The 23,395-nt window shown below is 37.4% G+C and overlaps 1 protein-coding gene across 1 annotated transcript in view; it reads right to left on the bottom strand.

Moving 5' to 3' along the window:
- TMPRSS11D (transmembrane protease, serine 11D) overlaps nt 1-23,395 on the bottom strand; it is a 78,168-nt gene that overhangs the window by 12,315 nt on the left and 42,458 nt on the right. The window contains exons 5-9 of the mRNA XM_006902724.1: nt 19,314-19,471; nt 18,846-18,884; nt 15,045-15,222; nt 6,320-6,579; nt 989-1,131 (exon numbers count right to left, since the gene is read on the bottom strand). Of these exons, the coding sequence (XP_006902786.1) occupies nt 989-1,131; nt 6,320-6,579; nt 15,045-15,222; nt 18,846-18,884; nt 19,314-19,471 (778 nt within the window). The remainder of the gene's footprint in view (nt 1-988; nt 1,132-6,319; nt 6,580-15,044; nt 15,223-18,845; nt 18,885-19,313; nt 19,472-23,395) is intronic.

Raw genomic sequence — 23,395 nt, 5'->3', positions numbered from 1 at the left:
CAGATGAGATGGATTGACACAGTTACTGTGGCAATGTGATTATGTGTATCAGAGTCAGTGAGACTGGCTCAATATAGGGTCACTATGAGTTCTGGATGACTTGATTGCACATAACAACAAAAAGGCAGTTCCCATGGTGTTAGAGTCATCTATGATCCAGTTTCAACTTGGTGATAAGATAACAACATTGACAATAGAGAAAACTCCGGTGGCCTAGTGGTAAGGAACTGTGCTGCCAATTAGAAGGTTGTAGTTTGAATCCACCAGCAGCTCCAGAAGAGAAAGAGGAGCCATCTCTTCCTGTGAGGTTAAACTGCCTCTAAAAACCTGCTGGAGGGTGAACTATGAGTTGAATCCAAACTCAACAATACACAACAACAGCAACATTGTCTGTTGGAGGGAGATCTAGAAACCACAGTTCACAGGGGGAATTACACTCCTAACTTAAAGTCCATGCCTCTCTGCCAATTCAAATCCACCACTGACTCTGAAGAAGAAACACTGAAAATCTCCTCCCATGTGATTATACAGGCTTGGAAAAATCAGTAGAGATTCAGTTACTAGTTGGTTATGACTTTTTGACAATGAATTAAAGGTTTGAAGTTTTGTATGTTGCTTTCCCCCCTTTCTCTATCTCTCTTGTTGCTTTAATTTTTAAAATTGGCTATACAGGCTAAAGAATTGAAAACCAGATGCTTTTAATTGTAGAATTGTATTCTTGGCCACTTTGTAATTATACTTGTCAAAATTTCATTTTCATTATAGGTTAATTCAATATAAATATTTTTATTTTCAAAAAATACATTTTCAAGAATTAGGTGCTCTTGAGTCCACTATGACTTGTAGCAACCCTCTGAGCAATATATTAGAACATTGCTCTGTCCTGCACAATTGTCACAATCTCCACTTTGATAAAGCTTAATTGGTGCAGTCCCTGTGCTACTAAATGTTACAAACATCTTGGGTGATCTCATTATCTTGAACTTACCTGGCATGCATCTACTCCACCATTAGGAACTCCAGCACACACCATTCCAGGCAAAATAGCTCCATTATACTTATCTGGTGCATTACATACACTATTCCTTATTATTCTAACCCTTGCTTGCTCCAAATCTGTAACTGTGTTACCTGTTAAATATAAAATCAGAGAGAAAACAGAGTTTAAGATAGGAAAATTAATTATTGTGCTTATGTGAAACCTATACTTGAACAAGGAGGCAGTTGTCAGAACAGAGCAGAGACACTGTATGGTTCAAAATCGGGAAGGGTGCACACCAGAAATGTATTCTGTCTCCATACCTTTTCAACCTATATGCAGAACAGATTATCCAGGAGGCTGGGCTGTATGAGGAGGAATGTGGCATCAGGATTGGAGGAAGATTCATTAACAACCTGTGTTGCACAGAGGACCCAACCCTGCTTGCTGAAACTCAGGAGGACCTGAAGTGCTTGCTGCAGAAGGTCAAGAAAGGACTGCAGCCTTCAAAATGGATTGAAGCTCAATATCAAGAAAACAAAAATTCTCACCACTTGGCCAATTGGCGGCATCAGTATGGATGGTGAAGAGATGGAGATTGTTAACAGTTTTAGTTTGCTTAGCTCCACAATCAACACTCTTGGTACCAGCAGCCAGGAAATCAAGAGATGAATTGCATTGGGAAAGTCATCTGTCAGGAACCTCTCCAGAGTACTGAAGAGTAACAACATAAGTCTGGAGACTATGTTGTTCCTGGTCCAGGCCATAGTCCTTGCAATTGCTTGCTATGTGTCAAAGAGCTAAACAGTGACTAGGGATGATAGAGAGAGAATTTATATCATTGAGCGGTGGTGCTGGAGAAAAGTGTTGAATATACCATGCACTGCTAGGAGAACAGTTTCACCCTGGAGAAGGTGAAACGAGGCTGCTCCTTAGATGCAAGGATTCTAAAATTTTGTCTGATATACTTGGACATGTTACAAAGAGGCACCAGTCTTTGGAAAGGGACATCATGCTTGGGAGATTACTGCCTCTAAAAACATGATGGAGGGTCAGCTATGAGTTGGTTCCTACTTGATGGTAAACAACACCAACAATCTTAAAATGAATAATGTATACTGTATAAAAACAGATAAGGGAGAAAACTGTTTAAAAGGGATATGTGATTAAGTACTATTGTCATGACTGGAGTCCGGAACGAAGGCTGTATAGTGGAGTGGACCTGGGGGCAGAGATAGTATAACAATGAAAGAATTTTTCTTTTACTTTTCAAAGAGAAGAGTGAACTGATGGGGGGAGGAGCGAGCAGGGAGAAAAGTGCAACAATGAATGAATGGAAATCCAAGTCTGTAAATTTTCATTAAAATTAATAATAATAATAATAATAATAATAAAAAGCAAAAAAGAACCAATTATTGTTCCATTGATTTGACTGTGACTTATAGTGACTGTATGTATCTTTGTACTATTAATAGATTAATTTTAAATTAGAAAATTTCATATTGACTATCCTTTAATCTAGTAGCAAAATAGAAAACAGTCTACTTTTAGGCTGGATTTGTTTGTTTGTTTTTCAAAATTGGCATGCAATTGTTTTCCACAGCCAACACATTGCCATCATATGACCACCCCCCCCTCCCAGTGCTAATTCCTGAAAGGGTTCAATGTCAACCAAGTATTTTTGGCAGAGTGGTCTGTATATTCCTTTCATCTGCTTTTTCTTCTTCCTGCATGATTCAAGATTTTTCCCATAAAATCCTTCAACAGAACCTGAGGCTTGAATTTGTATTTTTGTTCTTTAAACTTAAGACATGGTACATATGTTCTTCCTTCTTGGTTTTCTAACTCCAACTCTTTGCACATTTTGTTGTACTACTTTGCTTTGCCTTCTCAAGATGTTCTTTGAAATCTTCTGTTCAGTTTTCTTATATTAGCATTTCTTCCCTATGTTGTGATTTTATTACATTCTAGTGCAAGTTCCTAATGATTGCTGTACAGAGGTAACTTGTGGTTGCTGTGACACTGAGCACTGTGATACTGATGTCCCAAATGTGATAATGGTTACCCATGGTGGACAGTGTTTGGTGGAGTTTCCCTATTAAATAAAACAAGCCTGGAAGCAGGAGTGGCATCCACTTCTGAAATGGCTTGCCTCTGGAAACTCTGTGAAAAGTGCTCAGGCTTTTTGTTCATAAGGACACTATGAATCATTTACAACTTGATGGCACCTAACAACAATAGCAATGATGACATAGAGAGAGCTACGTTGGCCTAGTGTACAGAAAGTTATTTTACCAAGCCCAAGGTGGGTGATTTTAATTTGTGGCTCCCAGGCCTGGTTCAAATTGTTTTTCTGTCAAACATTCTAGGTTGTATAGCTCTGGTCTGTGCACTGCTGTACAGATGTAATTCGTGGTTTCTGTAATGATAAACACTGTGACACTGATGTGCCAAATGTGATAATGGCTACCCATGGCAGACAGTGTTTGGTGGAGCTTCCCAATTAAAACAAGCCTGGCAGCAGGAGTGGCATTCACTTCCAAAATGGCTTGCCTCAGGAAACTCTATGAACAGTGCTCAGGCTTTTTGTTCATAGGGTCGTTATGAGTTGTCTACAACTCGACGGCACCTAACAACAACAACAACAATGATGCAAATTCCAGAGTCTCTTCGGATACCCATTTTGGTCTCTTTCCCCCCTTCCTGTTTCTATAATAACCATACTTAATTCAGTCAATAAAGAAACATAAGAAATATTTATGTACACATGGGATTCCTTTGCTTAGTTGGTTTCGGGTGCTTTTGAGGTAAGGGAAACACATTGCAACCTATGGATAACAAAAGAACTTTGCCTAGTCCTACGTCATTTTCACAAGTTCCTGTGTTCATTGCTTTGGCTATTGGGTCAATTTGTATTATTGTATTAGATGCAGGAGTTAATTCATTCCAGAATATGTTATTATTTTAAATACCCTTAATGGATATATACAAATGCTTTTTAAAATATAGGATTCATAAAGACAAAAACTGCATAAGACTATTATTGTAAAAATACAAGGATAACTAGTAAAACATACAGGGACTCAAGGTGGGGGAGTGAAGCGGTGAGGATGGGTAGGGGTGAAACCACAGGGCTACACAGTTTGATCAGTAGAGGAAGGGGGAGAAGCAAATGGGAAGGATCCAGGTGGGCAAAAAAATGGGATATAATGCCCCAGCAATTCCACTACTGGGAATTTACCCTAAAGAAACCATAACCACCACCCAAGCAGATATATGCACACCCATGTTTATTGTGGCTTTGTTCACAATAGCAAGGAGTTGGAAACAACTCAAGTGCCCATCAACAAACGAATGGGTAGAGATGGTCTGGTATATTCACTCAATGGAATATTACGCTGCAAAAAAACAAAGAACTCATGAAATATTATTCAAAATGGGTGACCCTGGAGGACAATATGTTGTTGTTGTTGTTGTTGTTATGTGCCGTCGAGTCGCCTGCGACTCATAGCGACCCTATGTACAACAGCCCTAAACTCTGCTCTGTCCTGTGCCAATCGCACTGTTTCTGACACTCCCATCCCAATTATCCCAGTCACTGAATCAATCCACCTCATAGAGGGCCTTCCTCTCCTGCACCGTCCCTCCACCCTCCCAAGCATGATGTCCCTCTCTAAGGACCGGTCTCTCCTCACTACATGTCCAAAGTAAGTTAGGGCGAGCTCTGGTGGCCTACTGGCAAGAAGCTGCACTGCAATCCCAAAGTAAGTTAGACGGAGCCTCAGAATCCTTGCCTCCAAGGAGCCACCCAGTTTAACCCTCTCCAGGACAAATCTATTTGTTTTCCTAGCAGTCCATGGTATTCTCAATACTCTTCTCCAGCACCACAGCTCAAAGGCATCAGTTCTCCTTCTAGCCTCCTTGGTCATTGTCCAACTCTCTAATGCATAACAGGTGATTGCGAAGACCATGGCCTGTATCAGACGCACCTTAGTCTCCAGAGCACAGGGAGGACAATATACTGAGTGAAATGTCTGAGTCACAAAAAGACAAATACTGCATAATGCCACTGTTATAAAAGAATACTTACATAGGGTTTGGGAGCAGACTGAGAAAGAGGGTATAAATAATGTATACTGCATTGAAACAGATGAGGGAGAGAACTAAAAAAATGGATATATGATTAGGTATTATTGTCATGACAGGAGTCAGAATGAAGGCTGCATAGTGAAGTGGTCTTGGGGGGAGTGTTTGTATAACAATGAAAGAATTTTTCTTTTACTTTTAAAAGAGAAGAACAAATTGGGGGAAGGGTGGGCAGGGAGAAAAGTGCAACAATGGACGAATGGAAATCTGTAAACTTTCATTAAAAAATGCGTGAGTATGAGTCTATTAAATACAATGTGAATGAGAAATTGTGTGAAACACAATATATATAAACTTTGTAAGCAAATAAATTAAAAAGATAATGTAAAATAGAATGTTTATGAATGATTGTATGAAACACCATATAAACGAAAGATTGTATAAAACACAATGTACATGAATGAAACATAAAGGAATTTTTATATTAAAACATAAAAGTGTTTTAAAAACATTATAGAATTCACATTTTTCTCATTTGCAACTTTGATTATTGATTAATATCTTAAAATAGTCTACTTTTTAAATGATGATTTTAGTGAATTACAGAAAAGATGAGTTTTAATTTACTCATTGATACACATCTTCCTCCATCTCTCTCCCCAAATTCACTTTGTAGTGCATGTATTGTTCCAGATTGTTAATTGCCACATATTTAATGTCTAATCATCCAATACTTTAAGATAGTATTTTCCTTAACTTATTCCATTGTTGTGTTCATTATTTATCCTTTCTTTTCCTGCTCTTCTCTTTCAGCCTATGCTGTGTCCATAGTATTTTTATAAAAATGATCCTATGCAAAAGAGATGGAGGCAGCCTAAGTACCTGACCAAGGATGAATTAATAAAAAAACCCAAAACTATTGTACAGTCATACAATGAAATACTACGTAGCACTGAAAACCAATGTACTCTTAAAATACTACACATTATGGATTAGTGTGGAAGACATTATGATGAGTGAAATATATCAGTCACAAAATAAATATTTCTTTATACTTCTTAGATTGTGCTTGTGAAATCCACATGTTTTCCAGAGGCATTGCTTTGCTTTACTAAGGAACTCAGGGCTTTATAGAGTTTAGGATGAGCAGAATACAGGTGTTCCCTAATTAAAACTATGTTTTAAAAAATACCATGTTTTAGCTTTTATTCTTGTTCCTTCCCCAACCCCTCCCCACTGCCCCGAGATACTTACCACCGTATCTTCGCGATCCCCATCCTGTTACATAAGCAATGGAACCAGGCACAATATTATGGGTGGGTGCTGGAAGACACACCCTATGGATGTTTTTGGTGAAGGTAACTTCTCTGTTAAGTTGTACAAGTGCAATATCATTTTCATGAGTTACAGGATTATAATTGCTGTGGACTATAATATTTCTTACTCTTATTCTCAGTTTAGGAATTTTTGTAGAAATACCAAATGTGGCAGTCCATGTGTAAGGATCAGGGTATCTAAAAAAAAAGGAAAAATGTTATTTTTAGCAAGAATTTTTGAGCATTTAAAATATTTTAATTTCTTGTCAACCCAATGATTTTGTTGATGATAATAATAATAATAATAGTTTTACATTATTTTCTCCAAATTCATATTTTTTTTCCTTTCTGTTCTTTTAGCCACAACTTTCATTTAAGAAATAGTGGTGATAGGAGCCTCCTGTATAAAGCAGTTGCATTTTGGAAGACAGGTTGTTTGGATTTAATTGAAAGTCAGGTATAAACTGATTGGTCACTTTTTATTTTGTTAACAATCAAGTGTAAACTGAATTGTGTTTGTTGATAGCCTTTGAGTCGAGTACTACTCCTTAGTGACCCTGTGAACAAAAGGTCTGAAGCCTCTCTACAACTATCAACATTTATAGAAGTTTATATAGTTTCCAGAGGCATGTTATTTTGGAAGTGGATGGCACTTCCCTTCCAAACTTTTCATAGTATGTTATTGTTATGTGCCATTGAGTTGACTGCAATGTATAGAGACCCTATGGACAGCAGCTCTGAACTCTTTCCTGTCCTGAGCCAGTCTTACTAATTCCAACACACCAACTCCCATTGCCCCAGTTACTGTATCAATCCATGTAATCCTAAGTCTCCCTCTTTTGGTCGTCCACCCTTCTGAGCATGATGTCCTTCTCCAAGGACCGATCTCTCCTGGTCACACGCCCAAAGTAAGTGTGGCAGAGAGAGCTTAAAAATCCTAGCCTCCAAGGAGAGACTTGGTTTCACCCTCTCCAGACTTATTTGTTTTCTTGGCAGTCCATGGTGTGTTCAAGACTCTTCTCCAGCAGCACAACCCGAAGGTGTCTATTCCTCTTGTCATCCTTAGTCATTGTCCAACTCTCTGAAGCATAACAAGTAATTGAGAAGACCATGGCCTGCATTAGGTGCACCTAGGTGCATCTAGACTGCATTAGGTGTATCTAGACTGACATCACTGTTCTTCAGCACTTCGGAGAGGTCCATGACAGAAGATTTTCCCAAAACAATTTGTCTTTTGATTTCCTGACTGCTGTTGTTAAGAGTGTTGATTGTGGGTCTGAGCAAGCTGCAATTGCTAACAACCTCAATCTCGCCTACATCTAATATGGTGCTCCCAATTGGCCCAGTGGTAATAATCTTTGTCTTCTTGATGTTGAGCTTCAATCCATATTGAAGACTACAATCTTTGACCTTTTGCAGCAGCTCCTTCAGGTCTTCCTCAGTTTCAGCAAGCAAGGTTGTGTCATCTGCATATCGTAGGTTGTTAATGAGTCTTCCTCCAAGACACACAATCTTGGTATCACACTCCTCCTCATAAAGCCCTGCCCCAGAAAGATCTGTTAATGCATACAGATTGAAAAGATAGAGGGACAGGATGCATCCCTGACACAGTCTTTTCCTGATTTTAAACCTTGAAGTGTTCTTGCTCTGTCCTAAGGACTGTTTTTTCGTCCAAGTGTAGTTTTTGTATAAGCATGATCAAGTGTTTGGGATTCCCATTTTCCTCAAGGTTAGCCACAATTTATCGTGATCCACACAGTCGCATGCCTTTGCATAGTCAGAGAAACACAGACATTCTTCTGGTATTCTCTGATTTCTGCCAAGATCCATCTGACATTGGCAATAATGTCCCAATGTTATGACCTCTTCTAAACCCAGCCTGTATTTCTGGTAGTTCTCTATCAATGTACTGTTCAAGTCTTTTCTTGATAATCTCCAGCAGGATTTTGCTAGTGTGTGATATTAGTGATATTATTTGATAATTTCTGATCTTCGTTGGGCCACCTTTTTATTGAATGGGAACAAATAAGAGTTAATGGTGATCAAGGAGGAAGTGCAGGCTGCTCTGAATGACTTGGCTAAAAATAAAGCACCAGGAATTGATGAAATATCAATTGACATATTTCAGCAAACAGATGCTGCCCTGCATGTGCTCACTAGGTTGTGCCAAGAAATCTGCAGGACAACTATTTGGCCAACTGGAAGAGCAAATTGAAATAGTTAGCAATCAAGTATAAGCTGATTGATCATTTGATTTAGTTAACAATCAGCTAAGGGCTGGAAGCCTCTTGTTTAAATCAATCAGGTTTTGGTGGGTGGGCCTTTGTATTTAAAAATCAGTTGGTATTGTATTTGGGAAGAACATTGTTCTCAGTGGTAAAGGACTTATCTGTCATTTTTCTGTACTAAAATACTTGGGGTTGCTGTGATACTGAAAGCCGTATCACTCACTGGTGTGTCATATACCAAAAGGGCTACCCATGACAGATAGGGTTTGGTGGAGCTCCCAGATCAAGACAGACTATGAAGCAGGATTGACATCTACTTCTTAAACAAAAGACCTCTGAAAACCCTATGAACACTAGAGAAATGAGGATAGTTATAGTAGTATAGTGATAGAAACCAAATTGGAAGTCAGTTGAGATTAGGGAAAACTATAACAAACATTGTTTAATAACTGGACATGGAATGCACATAGTTTGAATGTTGAAAAACTGAAAATTGTTAAAAATGAAATTAAGAACATGATCATCAACATAATGAGTATTAATAAGATGATGTGGACCAGCTTTGGCCACTTTGAATCAGATAATCATATGGTATACTATGCTAGGAATGAAAAACAGAATGGTGTGGTGTTCATAGTCAAAAAGTTAATTTCAAGTTCTATCCTGAAATACTATATGGTCAGTGATAGGATAATATTCATACACATACGAGGAAGACCCATTAACACAATTACTATTTAAAGATACACTCCTACATCTGGAGACAGAGAGGAAAAAATTTAGACTTTTTATGAAATCTTGCAGTCTGAAGTTGACAGAACTTGCAATAAAGATGCATTCCTGTTAATGGGTGACTGGAATGCAAAAGTGGGAAACAGTGAAGAAGTGATATTGTTGTTGTTGTTGATTGTTGTTGAACACAACTCATAGCAACCCTATGAACAAAAGGCCTGAAGCCTTTCTATATCTATTGTCATTTCTCAAAGTTTAGGAATTGGATACCACTCTAGCTTCTAAACCTGTCTTAATTTGGGAACTCCACTGTTTGAGGTCAGTTCTCTGGCAACCTACAGCGACATCCTAATGGGGGTAAGCACAACGGAGATACACCACTCTGGAATAGGATCAGAGAGTCAGTTCAGCTCAATTTTATTGGGATCTGCAGTGCACTTATATAAACAGGAAGACAGGACAGGGTGGGCTTACAAACCAGGACGTGCAGATTGGTTAGAAGAACCTCAGCCTTGTGTGGACCACTCACAGCTCAGCAGAGTGGCAGCCTTCGTTCCAAGTGGTGAGCTTTCTCAAGCTGGTACAGCCAAACACAGGGGAGCTTTCTCTACCCTGTATTATAGGCCATTGGGAAGCTTGCACTTATCTGAAGCATAGACGATCTGCCCAACATTCCACAACACTCCACCAAACACTGTCCACCATGGGCAGCTATTATGGCATTTGACTCCCCCATGGCACAAGGTTCAGCATCATAGCAAACCCAGATTACCTCAGTACAGCAAATTGACAGAGGAGTGCTGTACAACTCCTGCTTCCAAACCAGAATCAGTCTGGGAGTTCCAACCAACACTGACCACAATGAGTAGCCATTATCGTGTTTGGCATACCTATGGCACAGTTAGTTGTTCTTTGGGACCCCAATGGCACAAGGTTCAATGTCACAGCAAACCCAAATTACCTCAGCACAACAAATTAACAAAAATGCTGTACTGAAGAAATGATAGTAGTTGGAGAATATGGATTTGGTGACAGAAATGAGGCTCGAAATAGAATGATTGAATTTTATGTTTACAATGATTTATTCATTATAGTACCTTTTTAGAAAAACACAATTGATAACTTTATACATGTATCTCTCCTGATGGGCTGCATAGGACTCAGATTGACTACATCTGTGGAAGAAATCCTTGGAGAAGCTAGATATCAGCAGTCAAAAGTAAGCCAGGGTCGGATTGTGGGTCAGATCATCAATTACTTATATGCAAGTTCAAATTGAAGCTGGAGAAAATGAAAATAATCTTACTGGAATCGAGATATAATCTTGAATATACTCCATCTGAATTTCAAAATGATCTTAGGAATAGGTTTGAGGCATTAAACATCAATTATTGAAGACTGGCTGAGTTGTGGGATGACATAAAGAAAATATCCATGAAGAAAACAAAAGGTTATTACAAAAAACAGAGGGAAAGAAAATAAAGGAATGTCAGAAGAGATTCTAAAAATTACACTGAGGTGTTGAGAAAAAAAAAACAACCAACCCCCCCCAAAAAAAAACCCAGCAAAAAAAAACCATGCCAAAGTAAAAGAGCTGAACAAATATTTCAACGGGGAGGATGGGAGGAAAGTATTATAATGGAATGTACAGAAAGCTGTAATTGGAGAATAAAAAAGGAGGAACTTGTTCTGTGTTTCTCAAGCTGAAAGAAAGAACTGAAAAACAAATTTAAGCCTCAAGTTGAAATATTGAAAGAGGCTATGGGCAATATATTGAATGACCCAGAAAGAGTCAAAGGAAATGGAAGAAATACACAAAATCACTGTGCCAGGAAGAATGGATTAACATGGAAAAAATTTAGGAAGTATCATATAAACAGGAGCCAATGGTAATGAAGGAGGAAGAGGAAGGTACACTGAAGGCGTTTGCATAAAATAAAGCTTCAGGAATTGATCGGATTCCAACTGATTTTTTTTAATTAACAGATGCAGCCTTGGATGCACTCACCCATCTATGCCAGGAAATTTGGAGAACAGCTGTCTGGCCAATAGATTGGAAGAAGTCCCTATTTGTTCCCATTCCCAAGAAAGGTGATGCAACTCAATAGGGAAATTATTGAACAATATCATTAATAATACCTGCAAATAAAATACTGCTTAATATCATTAAAAAAATAGCTAGAACAGATGATAGATAGGAAATGGCCAGAAGTTCAAGAAGGATTTAGAAGAGGCTGTGAAACCAGGTACATCATTGTTGAGGTCAGATGATCCTGGATGAAAGTAAAGAAACCAGAAAATGTCTGTTTGTGCTGTACTGACTATGCAATGGTTATGACTGTGTGGATCATAACAAATTGTGGTTGATGTTGAGAAGAATAGGAGTTAATTAATTGTGCTAATGTGAAACCTATACCTGGACCAGTAAGCTATTGTGTAAACAGATCAGGGGAACATTGAAAGGCTGATAATTAAGAAGGGAGTGTGTCAGGGTTGTATTCTCTCTACATACCTATTTAATATTTATGTTGAGCAAATTATTCAAGGACCTGGAATTAAGAGGTAGCATCAGAATTGGAGGGAGACTCATCAATAACCTGCATTATGCAGATTATATAACCTTGCTTGTTAAAAGTGAGGACTACTTGAAGCACTTGTCGCAGAAGATCAAGGAATGAAACCTTCAGTATGGATTGCATCTCAATGTCAAGGAAACAAAGATTCTTACCACTGGGACAATAAATAGGCCACATCATAATGGATGGAGAAGCGATTGAAACTGTCAACAACTTTATCTAGCCTGGATCCACAATTAGCATCCTTAGTACCAGCAATCAGGAAATAAGATGATGCATTGCACTGGCAAATTCTGCACTTAGGGACCTCTGCAAATTATTGAGGAGTAATGATGCAAGTTTGAGAACTAAGGTGCGTCTGATTCAGGCCATAGTCTTTCTGATCACTTATTTTGCATCTGAGAGCTGGATAATGAATAAAAATGACAGAAAAATTGATGCATTTGAGCTGTGGTATTGGAGAAGAACACTGATCATGCCATGAACAGCCAAAAGAACAAACAAATATGTCTCGGAGAGGGTGCAGCAGGAGTGCTCTTTGGAGGCAAGAATGATGAGGGCTCACTTACTTTGGGCTTGTTGCTAAGAGGGTCTATTCCTTGGAGAAAGATGTTATGCTAGGAAAGGTGGAGGGTTGATGAAGGAGAATAAGAACCTCAACCAGGTGGATTGATGCAATGACTGCCACAATGGGCTCTTGTGTTTTGGGAAGTGTGAGGATGGTGCAAAATAGAACAAGGTTCATATCATTTGTTCATAGGGTCACAGTGAGTAGTGCTTAACTCGACAGCAGCTAACAACAACAACAGTGATAAGGAACATCCTTGTCTTAGTATATGAATGGTATTACCAGGTGTGTTAGTGTGATTAATGTTGAAATTTTCACACACACACACACACACACACACACACACACACACTATTTATAATATACGTACATATATAATATATACATACATTTATATAACATTGTTCTAAGCAGTATAGCAGTGGTCTGTTCATTTGCTGTACAGAGGTAACTTGTGGTTGCTGTGATGGTAAACACTGTTACACTAATGTGTCAAATGCGATAATGGTTATTCATGGTAGACAATGTTTGGTGGAGCTTCCTGATTAAAACAAGCTTGGAGGTAGGAGCGGCATCCACTTCTGAAGTGGCTTGCCTCTGGAAACTCTAACGTGGAGTAACGACGAAAGTTATACATGTGTTCAGGTCTTTCATTCATAGGGTTATTATGAGTCATCTACGGCTCAACAGCACTTAACAACACCATAACAACAACAACATATATGATATACACACAGTTGTACGTGTGTATGTGTAAAGAAGAAAGCAGACGAGCAAGAATAAACACTAGCAAAAAATAACAAAAGTAGGTAATTATTTTTGTGACTCAGAATTGTAACATTGTAGATCAGCTCTCAGAATGCAAATCATAAATTTTATAAAAGGACTAATTTAAGGAAATAAAATTAAGCATACCATAAATACATGTAACATTATGAATGAAAAATTCATGAAAAAAATATTTACTGTATTTGTTACGAAGCTCAAGTTGCTTAGTGGCAAGGAGTTGTGCTGCCAATCTGAAGACAGGCTGTTCTAATCTTTTAGCTGCTCCATGAGAGAAAGATGTTCACTTTTCTCCTGTGCAGTTAACTGCTTCTGAAAGCCTACTGTAGGGTCAACTATGAATTGGACATGCCTTGATGGTACACAACAACAAAAATATTTGTTAAGAAGGACAAGAAAATTTTTCTAAAAGGGAAGTTCAAATTGTTTATTTAAAAAAAGCTCATAGATATATGAAAAGATAATCTCATAATAGTTTGAAACAAATATGTGGATTTCATTTTAGCTGGAAAATGAAAACAATAGGAATTATGAGAATTTAAATGATTTTCACTGTTTTTGTTAGGTACCGTCATGTCGAGGACTTCTCATAGCAACCTAATGAACAACAGACCTGAACTCTACCCTATCATGTGCCCTTCTCATCTTCTCTGACACACTTGAGCACATTGTTGCAGTCTCTGTGTAAAATTCATCTCACTGGAGATCTTCCTCCAGAATCAAGTGTTGTTGAGAAGAAACAGGATTTCTTTTGCATTGTGGACAAAGATATAAACTGTTACAGCTCTTAATTATGCCCTTTCCATATTTAGAAGAATGCTCATGAACTTCTAGGTATTTATCTCAGAGAAATTCTTGGAGGTTTAAAAATTCTAGTTTGAAGATTTGTGTTTGTGTGTGCTTTTTGTGTAAGTGGAATGAGTGGAGGGAGAGGTGAGTAAAGGAAATGGAAATGATCTGGTGGGATCTGAAAAGACAGGGTATTGGTGATCACACTACAATGATGATTAAGTTTATAAAACATAATGAAGGGGAATAATTGATGAAACACAATATGAATAAATGCTATGTGAAATGCATTTTATGTGAACTTTGTAAGCAAACCAGTGTAAAGGAAAAATAAAAAAGAATTATCTTTAGATTTTTAATTTTATTTCTGCTACTTGCTATAATTGTTCATTGTTTTGGCCCATATACAACTGTCTACGGCATCTAACTACAACAATAACAACACACCTCTAATATTAGAATGCAAACTCCTTGAAGGCAGAGGCAGGGCTTTATTTACATTAACAACTAATACATAATATTGTGCAGCCGTTCAATAATTTTTTTTTCTGTGTGACCTTTGGAGGGCCAGCTTTAAGTCAGTTCTGACTTGAAGGTACACAGCAACAATATGTAACATTATTTTATTTAATCCTAATAATAACACTGAAACAGATTATAATGTTATCCCTAAAATTTAAAAATTAATCATAGAAAGGTTTAATAAATTCCTTGAGCTTTTATATCTAGTACTTAAACATTCTAACATATAAACTATTATTCATCATTATGAAGAACTCATGATTATCACCCAGAATAGAGAAATAATAAATTATTGGCTAGCAGAAGAGATTATAATTTTACTATGATGAATAAGAAGAAATGGCTCATTAATTTTCTAAAACGAGTAATTTTCCCAGTTAATCTAATCATGTTTAGTGCTGGGACCAGCAGTAAAATTCTTATGTACATTTTAATACTAGTTCTAGATGGCAAGTTCCTCACCTTCTGAAGCAATGAGCTGCTGTCAGGACCCAGGTGTTACTGATCAGGACGCCTCCACAGTGGTGACCATTATTGGCTTGTAGACTGACTTGCCATGGCCAATCTCCTTCTTCAGCCTTAGTGCCTCCTATGATTCTCTCCTCAGACAACGTGATTAGATCTGAACGGGCTCCACATTCTAATAAAAAAAGATTATTAACATACTGGGAAGATTATGACTGCTTTGCATTTGAGCGACGCTATCAAAATTTCCATTTCATGCCTTTTGTGCTTAGTCCCTCAACCTTTCCTTCTTACAAACTCCCTACTCCTTCAAATACACATATATTCTACCACAGGACATGGGAGACTTACCAAAAGGAAGTGGGATCTTTCTCATACGGAGAATGTGGAGAATAAAACCAAATTGTATTTTAATCTCTGGCACTAAAGTCTGGGTAACACCAAAGAGCTTGTTAGGAAAACTGAGTCTCAGGATTCAAACTAGTGAATGAATGAGAAGTTGCATTTTGATGAAATGCTTTGTTTTTGTGATTTGTATGGGCATTGAAGTTTGAGGAACGCGGCTCTTGTACTAATAGAACTCTGGTGGCCTAATCCTTAGAAAGTTGCACTGCTAACTCAAAGGCCATGCCTTTTTAGCAGTTTGAATCCACCTATTTCTCCGCAGGAGAAAGGTGGGCAATCATAACACCCACCCACCCCCCGCTGCAAAAAAAAACCAAAAAAACAAAAAACCACAAAAAACCCCAAACACTAGAGGGTCAAATTTGAGTCTGTTTTCACTTGATTGAAATGAATTTGAGTTTGAGCTCTGGTCCAAAGGACATTTTTGTAGTATTTCATGGAGGTTCTAGGCCATTTCCAGAATGACATATGTTACATGGCATCCACTTAAAGGGTTTGATTTTCAGAAAGTGTTAAACATGAGTAACAGTTTCAGGTGTATAGATGAAATTTACTAGTTTTATTTAATAGTCTTAGGAAGGCCATAAGAACTACATTGTCTAAGCTGCTTTTGTGGCTGATTTAAAAACTAACAACCCTCCTCTCCCACAGTATTTTCCATTATTTAGTCTGTCAATAGGAAATTAGAAGTAAAACGCCATCACCAATTTCTCAAATTTCTATTGCTGAGATACTCTAGACTAGTAACCCTCCTTATATAGAACAGCTACGTAAAGACACTTTTCTATTAAGATTATATATGGAGCATAGTTTCCTCTGCTTTATTCCTCAGATAATGTCTTTATTAGATTTCTAAATACTTCTTTTAAAAAGAAATGTGACATAAGTATGTAAAGCTGGAAGACTTCTATATAAATAAAATTATGTAAAATTATTTGAATTTAAAATAAGTCAGATGTTCATGTATAATAAACTGAACTCTAACTCTGTACCATTGGCCAGAGAAGCAAACTGATCTTTTAGGGACTATATTTCTACTATTTTGTCCGTAGAGTAAATAGGAAGATATTTATAAGTAAGAACTTCTCCTTAAGATCATGGATCAAAACTGACAGAACTATATGTGTATGTGAATTATATATATTTTTATTATATGTATGTATTTTCATTACACCTTATAATTAACCTGAATTCTTAACTATGCAAACTATTCTGGTTGTTAGAAGATGCCACAAAATTGGTGTCACCAAACATAATATACAAGTCTACAGAAATACTACCACAGAACCAGGGCAGGGCATGTTTCCTAAAGCTGCCAAAAAATTTTCATGAGGCCAAACTTAAGTACAGAACGTTTGGTAGGTCATTGTTACTTCCTCTCCCTTCTAAAAGGAGAGTAAAACCTAGTCCACTTCAATTAGCAGGATTTTCAAAACCCATCCATTTTGTAAAGATAACTACATATGTAAATACAAAAGCCAGTATTTTTGATTTGTCATTTCTCTTTATCCTGCATTATTTAAAAACCATGTGCTTAAAATAGTATTAAGTCTAAATTAGTGGGTATACAATATTTAACGATAGACTCAGAAATAATAATAATAATAATAATAATACTAGAAAGAAGAGAGGGGAATATATCTAATAGCACAACATTTATGTAGTCTTGAAAGAACATAGGTAGTTATAAAAAAATTGTTATAAGCTTAAAATGTTAATTGTAATCACCTATATAACCTTTAAGAAAGGAACTAAGGGATATATGGAAAAAGAGGAAGAGAGAGAGAGAGAAAAAGAGAAGGGGAGAGAGAGAGTGGGGAAAGAGAGGAGGGGAGGGAGAGAGGTGGGGGAGAGAGAGAGAGAGAGAGAATCAATATGGGACAGCACAAGAGAGAAAGACCCCAGATTAGGTGAATTGACAGAGTAACTGGGGTATTGGGGGTAGGTGTACTGGAGTCAGGTAAACTGGCTCAGGATAGGGCAGGCTTCAGAGCTATTACACGTGAGTTGCAGGTGACTTGATGATACGTAATAACAAAATATAAAAATAATAAGACAGTAGTGGAGATTGAGGAATAAACACCATAAAAGATATGTAGGCAAAATCAATAGCTAAATGACAGATGTAAGTACTTTCTTAAATTTCCAAGAAGCACAGAAGGATAGTGTACGTTGATAAAAGTTTAAATCTATCAAAAAAATATAACTATTGTAAACATATATGCACTTAAAAACATCAGCCCCAAAATATGATGCTAACATTGACAGAATTGAAAGAAGATATTGTCCTCAATATCCAATTTGAATAAACCAGAAAGAAGATAAATAAGGAAATAAAACATTTTAAAAGTGCTCTAAACCAATTAGATCTAACACACATGCAGAACATTAAGCAATTGTAGAATATACATTTTTCTCAAGTCTGCACAGAATATTCTAGAGTAATCGAATGGTAAGAAAAATTAAATCTTAATAAATTTGAAAAGATTGAAATAACAAGTTTTCTAATCACAATAGAATGACATTAGAAATCAACAACAGAAGGGAAATTAGAAAACAAATAAAGGAAATAAATAACATATTCTTGAGAACAACTCACTTGAATTTTTAATAATTAAGAAATAAATTTAACTTAATTAGGAAGGTTTTATGCCTGGAGCATTATGCTATTTTAAGAATAAAAGAAATATCTATACAGGATTAAAGTAACAGTTGTTGATTGTACTCAAGTTGAGCACAAATTATAGCAACTATATGAACAAAAGACCTGAAGACTTTTTATAAAAGACTATCGTTGTTTCTCAGTGTTCATAGTTTCCACAGGCATGTTGTTTGGAAGTGGAATGCTCTTCTGCTTCCAAGGTGACAGTAGCAAATGGAAAGTGCAGATAGAAATGATAGTGGGAATGATAGCATAACTTCAAATATGTAATCAATGTAATTTAAATATACCTATAAAAATAACTGAGCTGGAGGGTTATTCCCCCCCCAAATTTGTTTTCTTCAGTATTCTTAACAACAACAACAGCAACAAAATAACACTTTGGAAGAGGGCATGTATAACTGAATGAGGGAAGGGGTCTAAACAAGTATGAAGGGTTGTTAAGGGTGAGAGAATAAAGAGAGGAAGCAAAGCAGAGATTAACGGATTGATGGGTAAGATGAAAGGAAGAGAAGGTGCAGTGAAGATTTGAAAAGATGTAAATAGTAACACTATATTATTATATTTAATGTCATAAAACCAAATGTGTAAGAGTAATTGAAAGAAAATAAACAAAAATTATGATCTACTGTGCACCCAAAAGGAGTATACTACCTTGGTAATGGATATTATAAGCTTGCATATTTCACTCTTAATTTTTTATAAACTAGCAAAATAATTTAAAAACTTACCGCTAGTGAAAAGTACCACTGCATCTTGATCAGTAATTGCTAGTATTAAAAATAAGAGTTAGAATTAAATCAGTATAAGGATTGAATGCCATTTCACATAGATTTCTCAAAATATAGTACTCAAGTGGCCAGAATGAGAATTAGAGGAAAGGTTTGTCAGCATATACATTTCCTGACATTCTGAAAGAATCTGTGATTCATATGCCTCTAAAACCCCTCCCCCTCAATTTATTTTTTAGCAAAGAAAATTTATTATATAAATACTAAATCAATATTTTAAATTTAGAGTATTTTACATTATTTATTATTATTTGATCATGGGTTGCATCTCTATTATTAACACATTATTTTAATAAAGTTTAATTTCAAGGAAAGAAAAGTTAAACTCTGATTAAATGAAAATGTTAATTTTAATTGATAAAATTGAAAAAGACATTGAAAAAAGTGCTGTATAAAAATAGTACTTACATGTAACCTCAGTTGAAGGATTTATTTCCAGATTTCCAGAGTTATTCAGCATCTGATGTAAAATAGATTCAATTTTCTTTTTCATTGAATCTCCGTTGTTATTTCTAGTGAATTTAAATTTCATGACAATATCTGCTCTCACACCATTACCATCTCGCCTGTGAACCACAGACATATTTTTTAAAAAAAATAGAGCCAAAGAGGAGGAAATGAAAGATTTCTACCAACTTTTACAGTCAAGAGATCAATTGAACATGCAATTAAGATGCATTGACAATAATAGGCGACTAGAATTCAAAAGTTGGGAACAAGAAAAAAGGATCAGTAGCTGGAAAACATGGACTTGGTGACAGAAATTAAGCTGGATGTGCTTACTGTGCCAAGAAATCTGGAGGATAGCAATCTGGCCAACTGACTGGAAGAGACCGATTTTTGTTCCCATTCCAAAAAAAGGTGACCCCATAGAGTGTGGAAATTATCTGACAATATCATTAGCATCACATGCAAGCAAGATTCTGCTGAAAATTATCCAAAAACGGCTGGAGCAACACGTCAACAGAGAACTGCCAGATGTGAGGCTGGATGTGTGATACTAGGGATAGTATAGCTAATGTTATATGGATCTTGGCAGAAAGTAGAGAATACCAGAGAAATGTCAATTTGTGCTTCATTGACTATGCAAAGGCTTTTGACTGTGTGGATCACAAGAAGCTATGGCTGACTCTGAGAAGAATGGGAATCCCAGAACATTTTATTTTGCTTATGCAAAACCTATACTTGGACCAAGAGGCAGTCGTCAGAACAGAGCAAGGAGACACTGCATGGTTTTAAATTGGGAAAGGGTGTCTGACAGGGATTTCTTTTGTCTCCATACCTTTTCAATCTGTATGCAGAACAGATCATCTGAGACACTGGGCTGTATGAGGAGGAATGTGGCATCAGGATTGGTGGAAGGGTCATCAACAAGCTGCGTTATGCAGATGACACAACCCTACTTGCTGAAACTGAGAAGAACCTGAAGCGCTTGCTGCAGAAGGTCAAGGACTGCAGCTTTCAATATGGGTTGAAGCTCAACATCAAGAAAACAAAGATTCTCACCCCCGGGCCAATTGGAAGCATCAGTATGGATGGTGAAGAGATTGAGATAGTTAACAGTTTTAGTTTGCTTGGCTTCACAGTCAACACTCTTGTTACCAACAGCCAGGAAATCAAGAGACAAATTTCATTGGGAAAGTCAGCTGTCAGGGACCTCTCCAGAGTACTGAAGAGCAACGATGTCAGGCTGAAGACTAAAGTGCACCTGATCTGGGCTATAATCTTCACAATTACATGTTATGCATTAGACAGTTGGACAGTGAGTAGGGATGATAGAGAATTGATGTCTTTGAGCTGTGGTGCTGGAGAAGAGTGTTGAATTTACCATGGATTGCTAGGAGAACAAACAGGTTGGTGTGGAGAGGGTGAAGCCAGGCTGCTTTTTGGAGTCAAGGATTCTGAAACTTCATCTGACATACTTTGGACATATTTCATGGAGAGACCAGTCCTTGGAAATGGACATCTTGTTTGGGAGAGTTGAGGGATGGTGCAGGAGATGAAGACCCTCAATGAGATGAATTGATTCTGTGATTGGGGTAATGGGAGTGAATGTGTCGGAGACGGTGAGGTTGGCACAGGATAAAGCAGGGTTCAGGGCTCTTGTACTTGGGGTTGCTATGAGTTGCAAGCTACTCAACTGCACCTAACAATAACAGTAATAGCACATGAGGGTACAAGGGGGAAATATGGGAGCAGAGGGTTAAGAAGGTTGGCAGAGGATGGGAGGGCGTTAATCATAGGATCGCACAATTTGATGGGTACACGGAGGTGGGGCAGGGAGAAGTGAGAAAGATCTGGTGTGGAAAATAGTGTAGACAAAGTTTGTAAATAAATCAGCATAAAAAATTTTTGTTGTTTTTGTTGTTATGTGCCATAGAGTCATCTGTGACTCATAGTGACACTATGTACAACAGCCCTAAACCCTGCTCTATCTTTTGCCAGTCTTATTGTCTCTGACATGCCCATCCCTATTACCCCAGTGACTGAATCAATCCATCTCATTGAAGGACTTCCCCTCCTGCACTGTCCCTCCACCCTCCCAAGCATGAAGTCCCTCTCCAAGGACTGATCCCGCCTTGCAATCTGTCCAAAGTATGTCAGAGATGGAGCTTCAGAATTCTTGCCTCCAAGGACCAACCTGGCTTTACTTTCTCCAGGACAAACTTGTTTGTTCTCTTAGCAATCCATGTGATATTCAGTACCCTTTTCCAACACCAAAGCTCAAAGGCATTAACTCTCCGTCTCTCCTCCCTAGTCATTGTCCAGCTCTCTGATGCATAACAAGTAATTTCAACGACCATGGCCTGCATCAAGAGCACCTTAGTCTCCATACTGACATCATTGCTCCTCAGTAAGTTGGAGAGGTCTCTGACAGCAGCCTTTCCCAATGCAATTAATCTTTTAATTTCCTGGCTGCTGGTACAAAGAGTGTTGACTGTAGAGCCAAGCAAACTGAAGCTAAATTAAAAATTTTTAAAAACCTACACACCCAACACCACCACAAAACAAGGCCTCATGAATTGATGGCATAACAATTGACATATGTCAAAAAAACAGGTGCAGCCCTGGATGTGCTTACCAGGCTGTGCCAAGAAATCGGGAGAACTACTCCCTAGCCAATATGGAAGAGATCCATATTTATTTCTGTCCCAAATAATGATCCAACAGAGTGCGAAAATTACTGAAAAAATATCATTAATATCACAAGCAAGTAAAATCCTGCTGAAGATTATCCAAAAACAACTGAAACACTCCTTTGACAGAGAAATTCTAGAGTTTCAAGCTGTGTTTAGAAGAGACTGTGGCACTAGGGACACCATAGCCAATGTCAGACAGATCTGGCGGAAAGTAGAGTACCAGAGGAATGCTTATCTGGGTTTTGTTTTTTTTTTGACTATGCAAAGCCATTCGACTGTGTGGACCATAACAAATTGCGGCTGACCTTAAGGAGAATAAGAATCACAGAACACTTAATTGTACTCATGCAAAACCTATTCTCAGACAAGGAAATACTTGATGCCTTTAAGTTTTGATGCTGGAGAAGAGTATTGAATGTACCGTGGATGACGAAAAAAAAAATAGGTCTGTCCTAGAGTGAATGAAATCAAGTTGTACTCTGGAGGCAAAGATCTCGAAGCTCCATCTCACACACTTTCAGTATATTGGCAGGAGGGATCAGTTTGTGAAGAAGGAAAGCATGCTTGGAAAGATGGAGTAATTTTAAAGGGGAGGAAGACACCGGATGAGATGGATTGACATAGTAACTGGGATAAAGGGGTTAGATGTGTTGAAGAAAATGAGCCTGGCTCAGGATAGAACAGGCTTCAGATCTTTTGGTCATAGAGTTGCTATGAGTTGTTTAAAACAGCACCTAATAACAACAAAGTGAGGGTTATTCTAAGTTTCTCATCTTTTGGTTGGCTATTGTAAAATTATTTTTATTGCTTTTCTAGTTTCCTTTCCAAGCTTTTTGTTGTTGTTGTTACTGAGAAGAAAAACAACTGATATTTGTATATTGATCTTATATCCCGTTACTCTACTAAATTGGTCTACTAGTTATGACAGGTTGTTTGTTTGGTTTTTTTTTGTTATTTGTGATTTTCTGTGTACACTATCATATCATCTGCATATAGTAACAATTTTATCATTCTTTGGCAATATGGATATTTTTATTTTCTTTATTAATCTAGGTTAATTTACAATATAACATTGAATACATAGGGTTTTCAGAGGCCTGCCATTCCAGAAGTGGAGGGCCAATCCTTCTTCCTAGTCTGTGTTTCATTGATTGATTATGCAAAGGCATTTGACTGCATGGATCATAACAAACTGTGGCTGACTCTGAGAAGAATGGGAATCCCAGAACATTTAATCATGCTAATGCGACTGGAACAGCACATTAACAGAGAACTACCAGAAGTCCAGGCTGGTTTCAGAAGGGGTCGTGGTACTAGAGATATTGTAGCTGATGTTAGATGGATCTTGGC

This window comes from Elephantulus edwardii, unplaced genomic scaffold (assembly GCF_000299155.1).
Source record: "Elephantulus edwardii isolate Elephantulus edwardi_28Jun2011 unplaced genomic scaffold, EleEdw1.0 scaffold00442, whole genome shotgun sequence".
In the NCBI taxonomy this organism is placed as follows: Eukaryota; Metazoa; Chordata; class Mammalia; order Macroscelidea; family Macroscelididae; genus Elephantulus; species Elephantulus edwardii.
The sequence above is the reverse complement of the archived record's forward strand: the minus strand, read 5'-3'. Positions and strand labels throughout refer to the sequence as shown.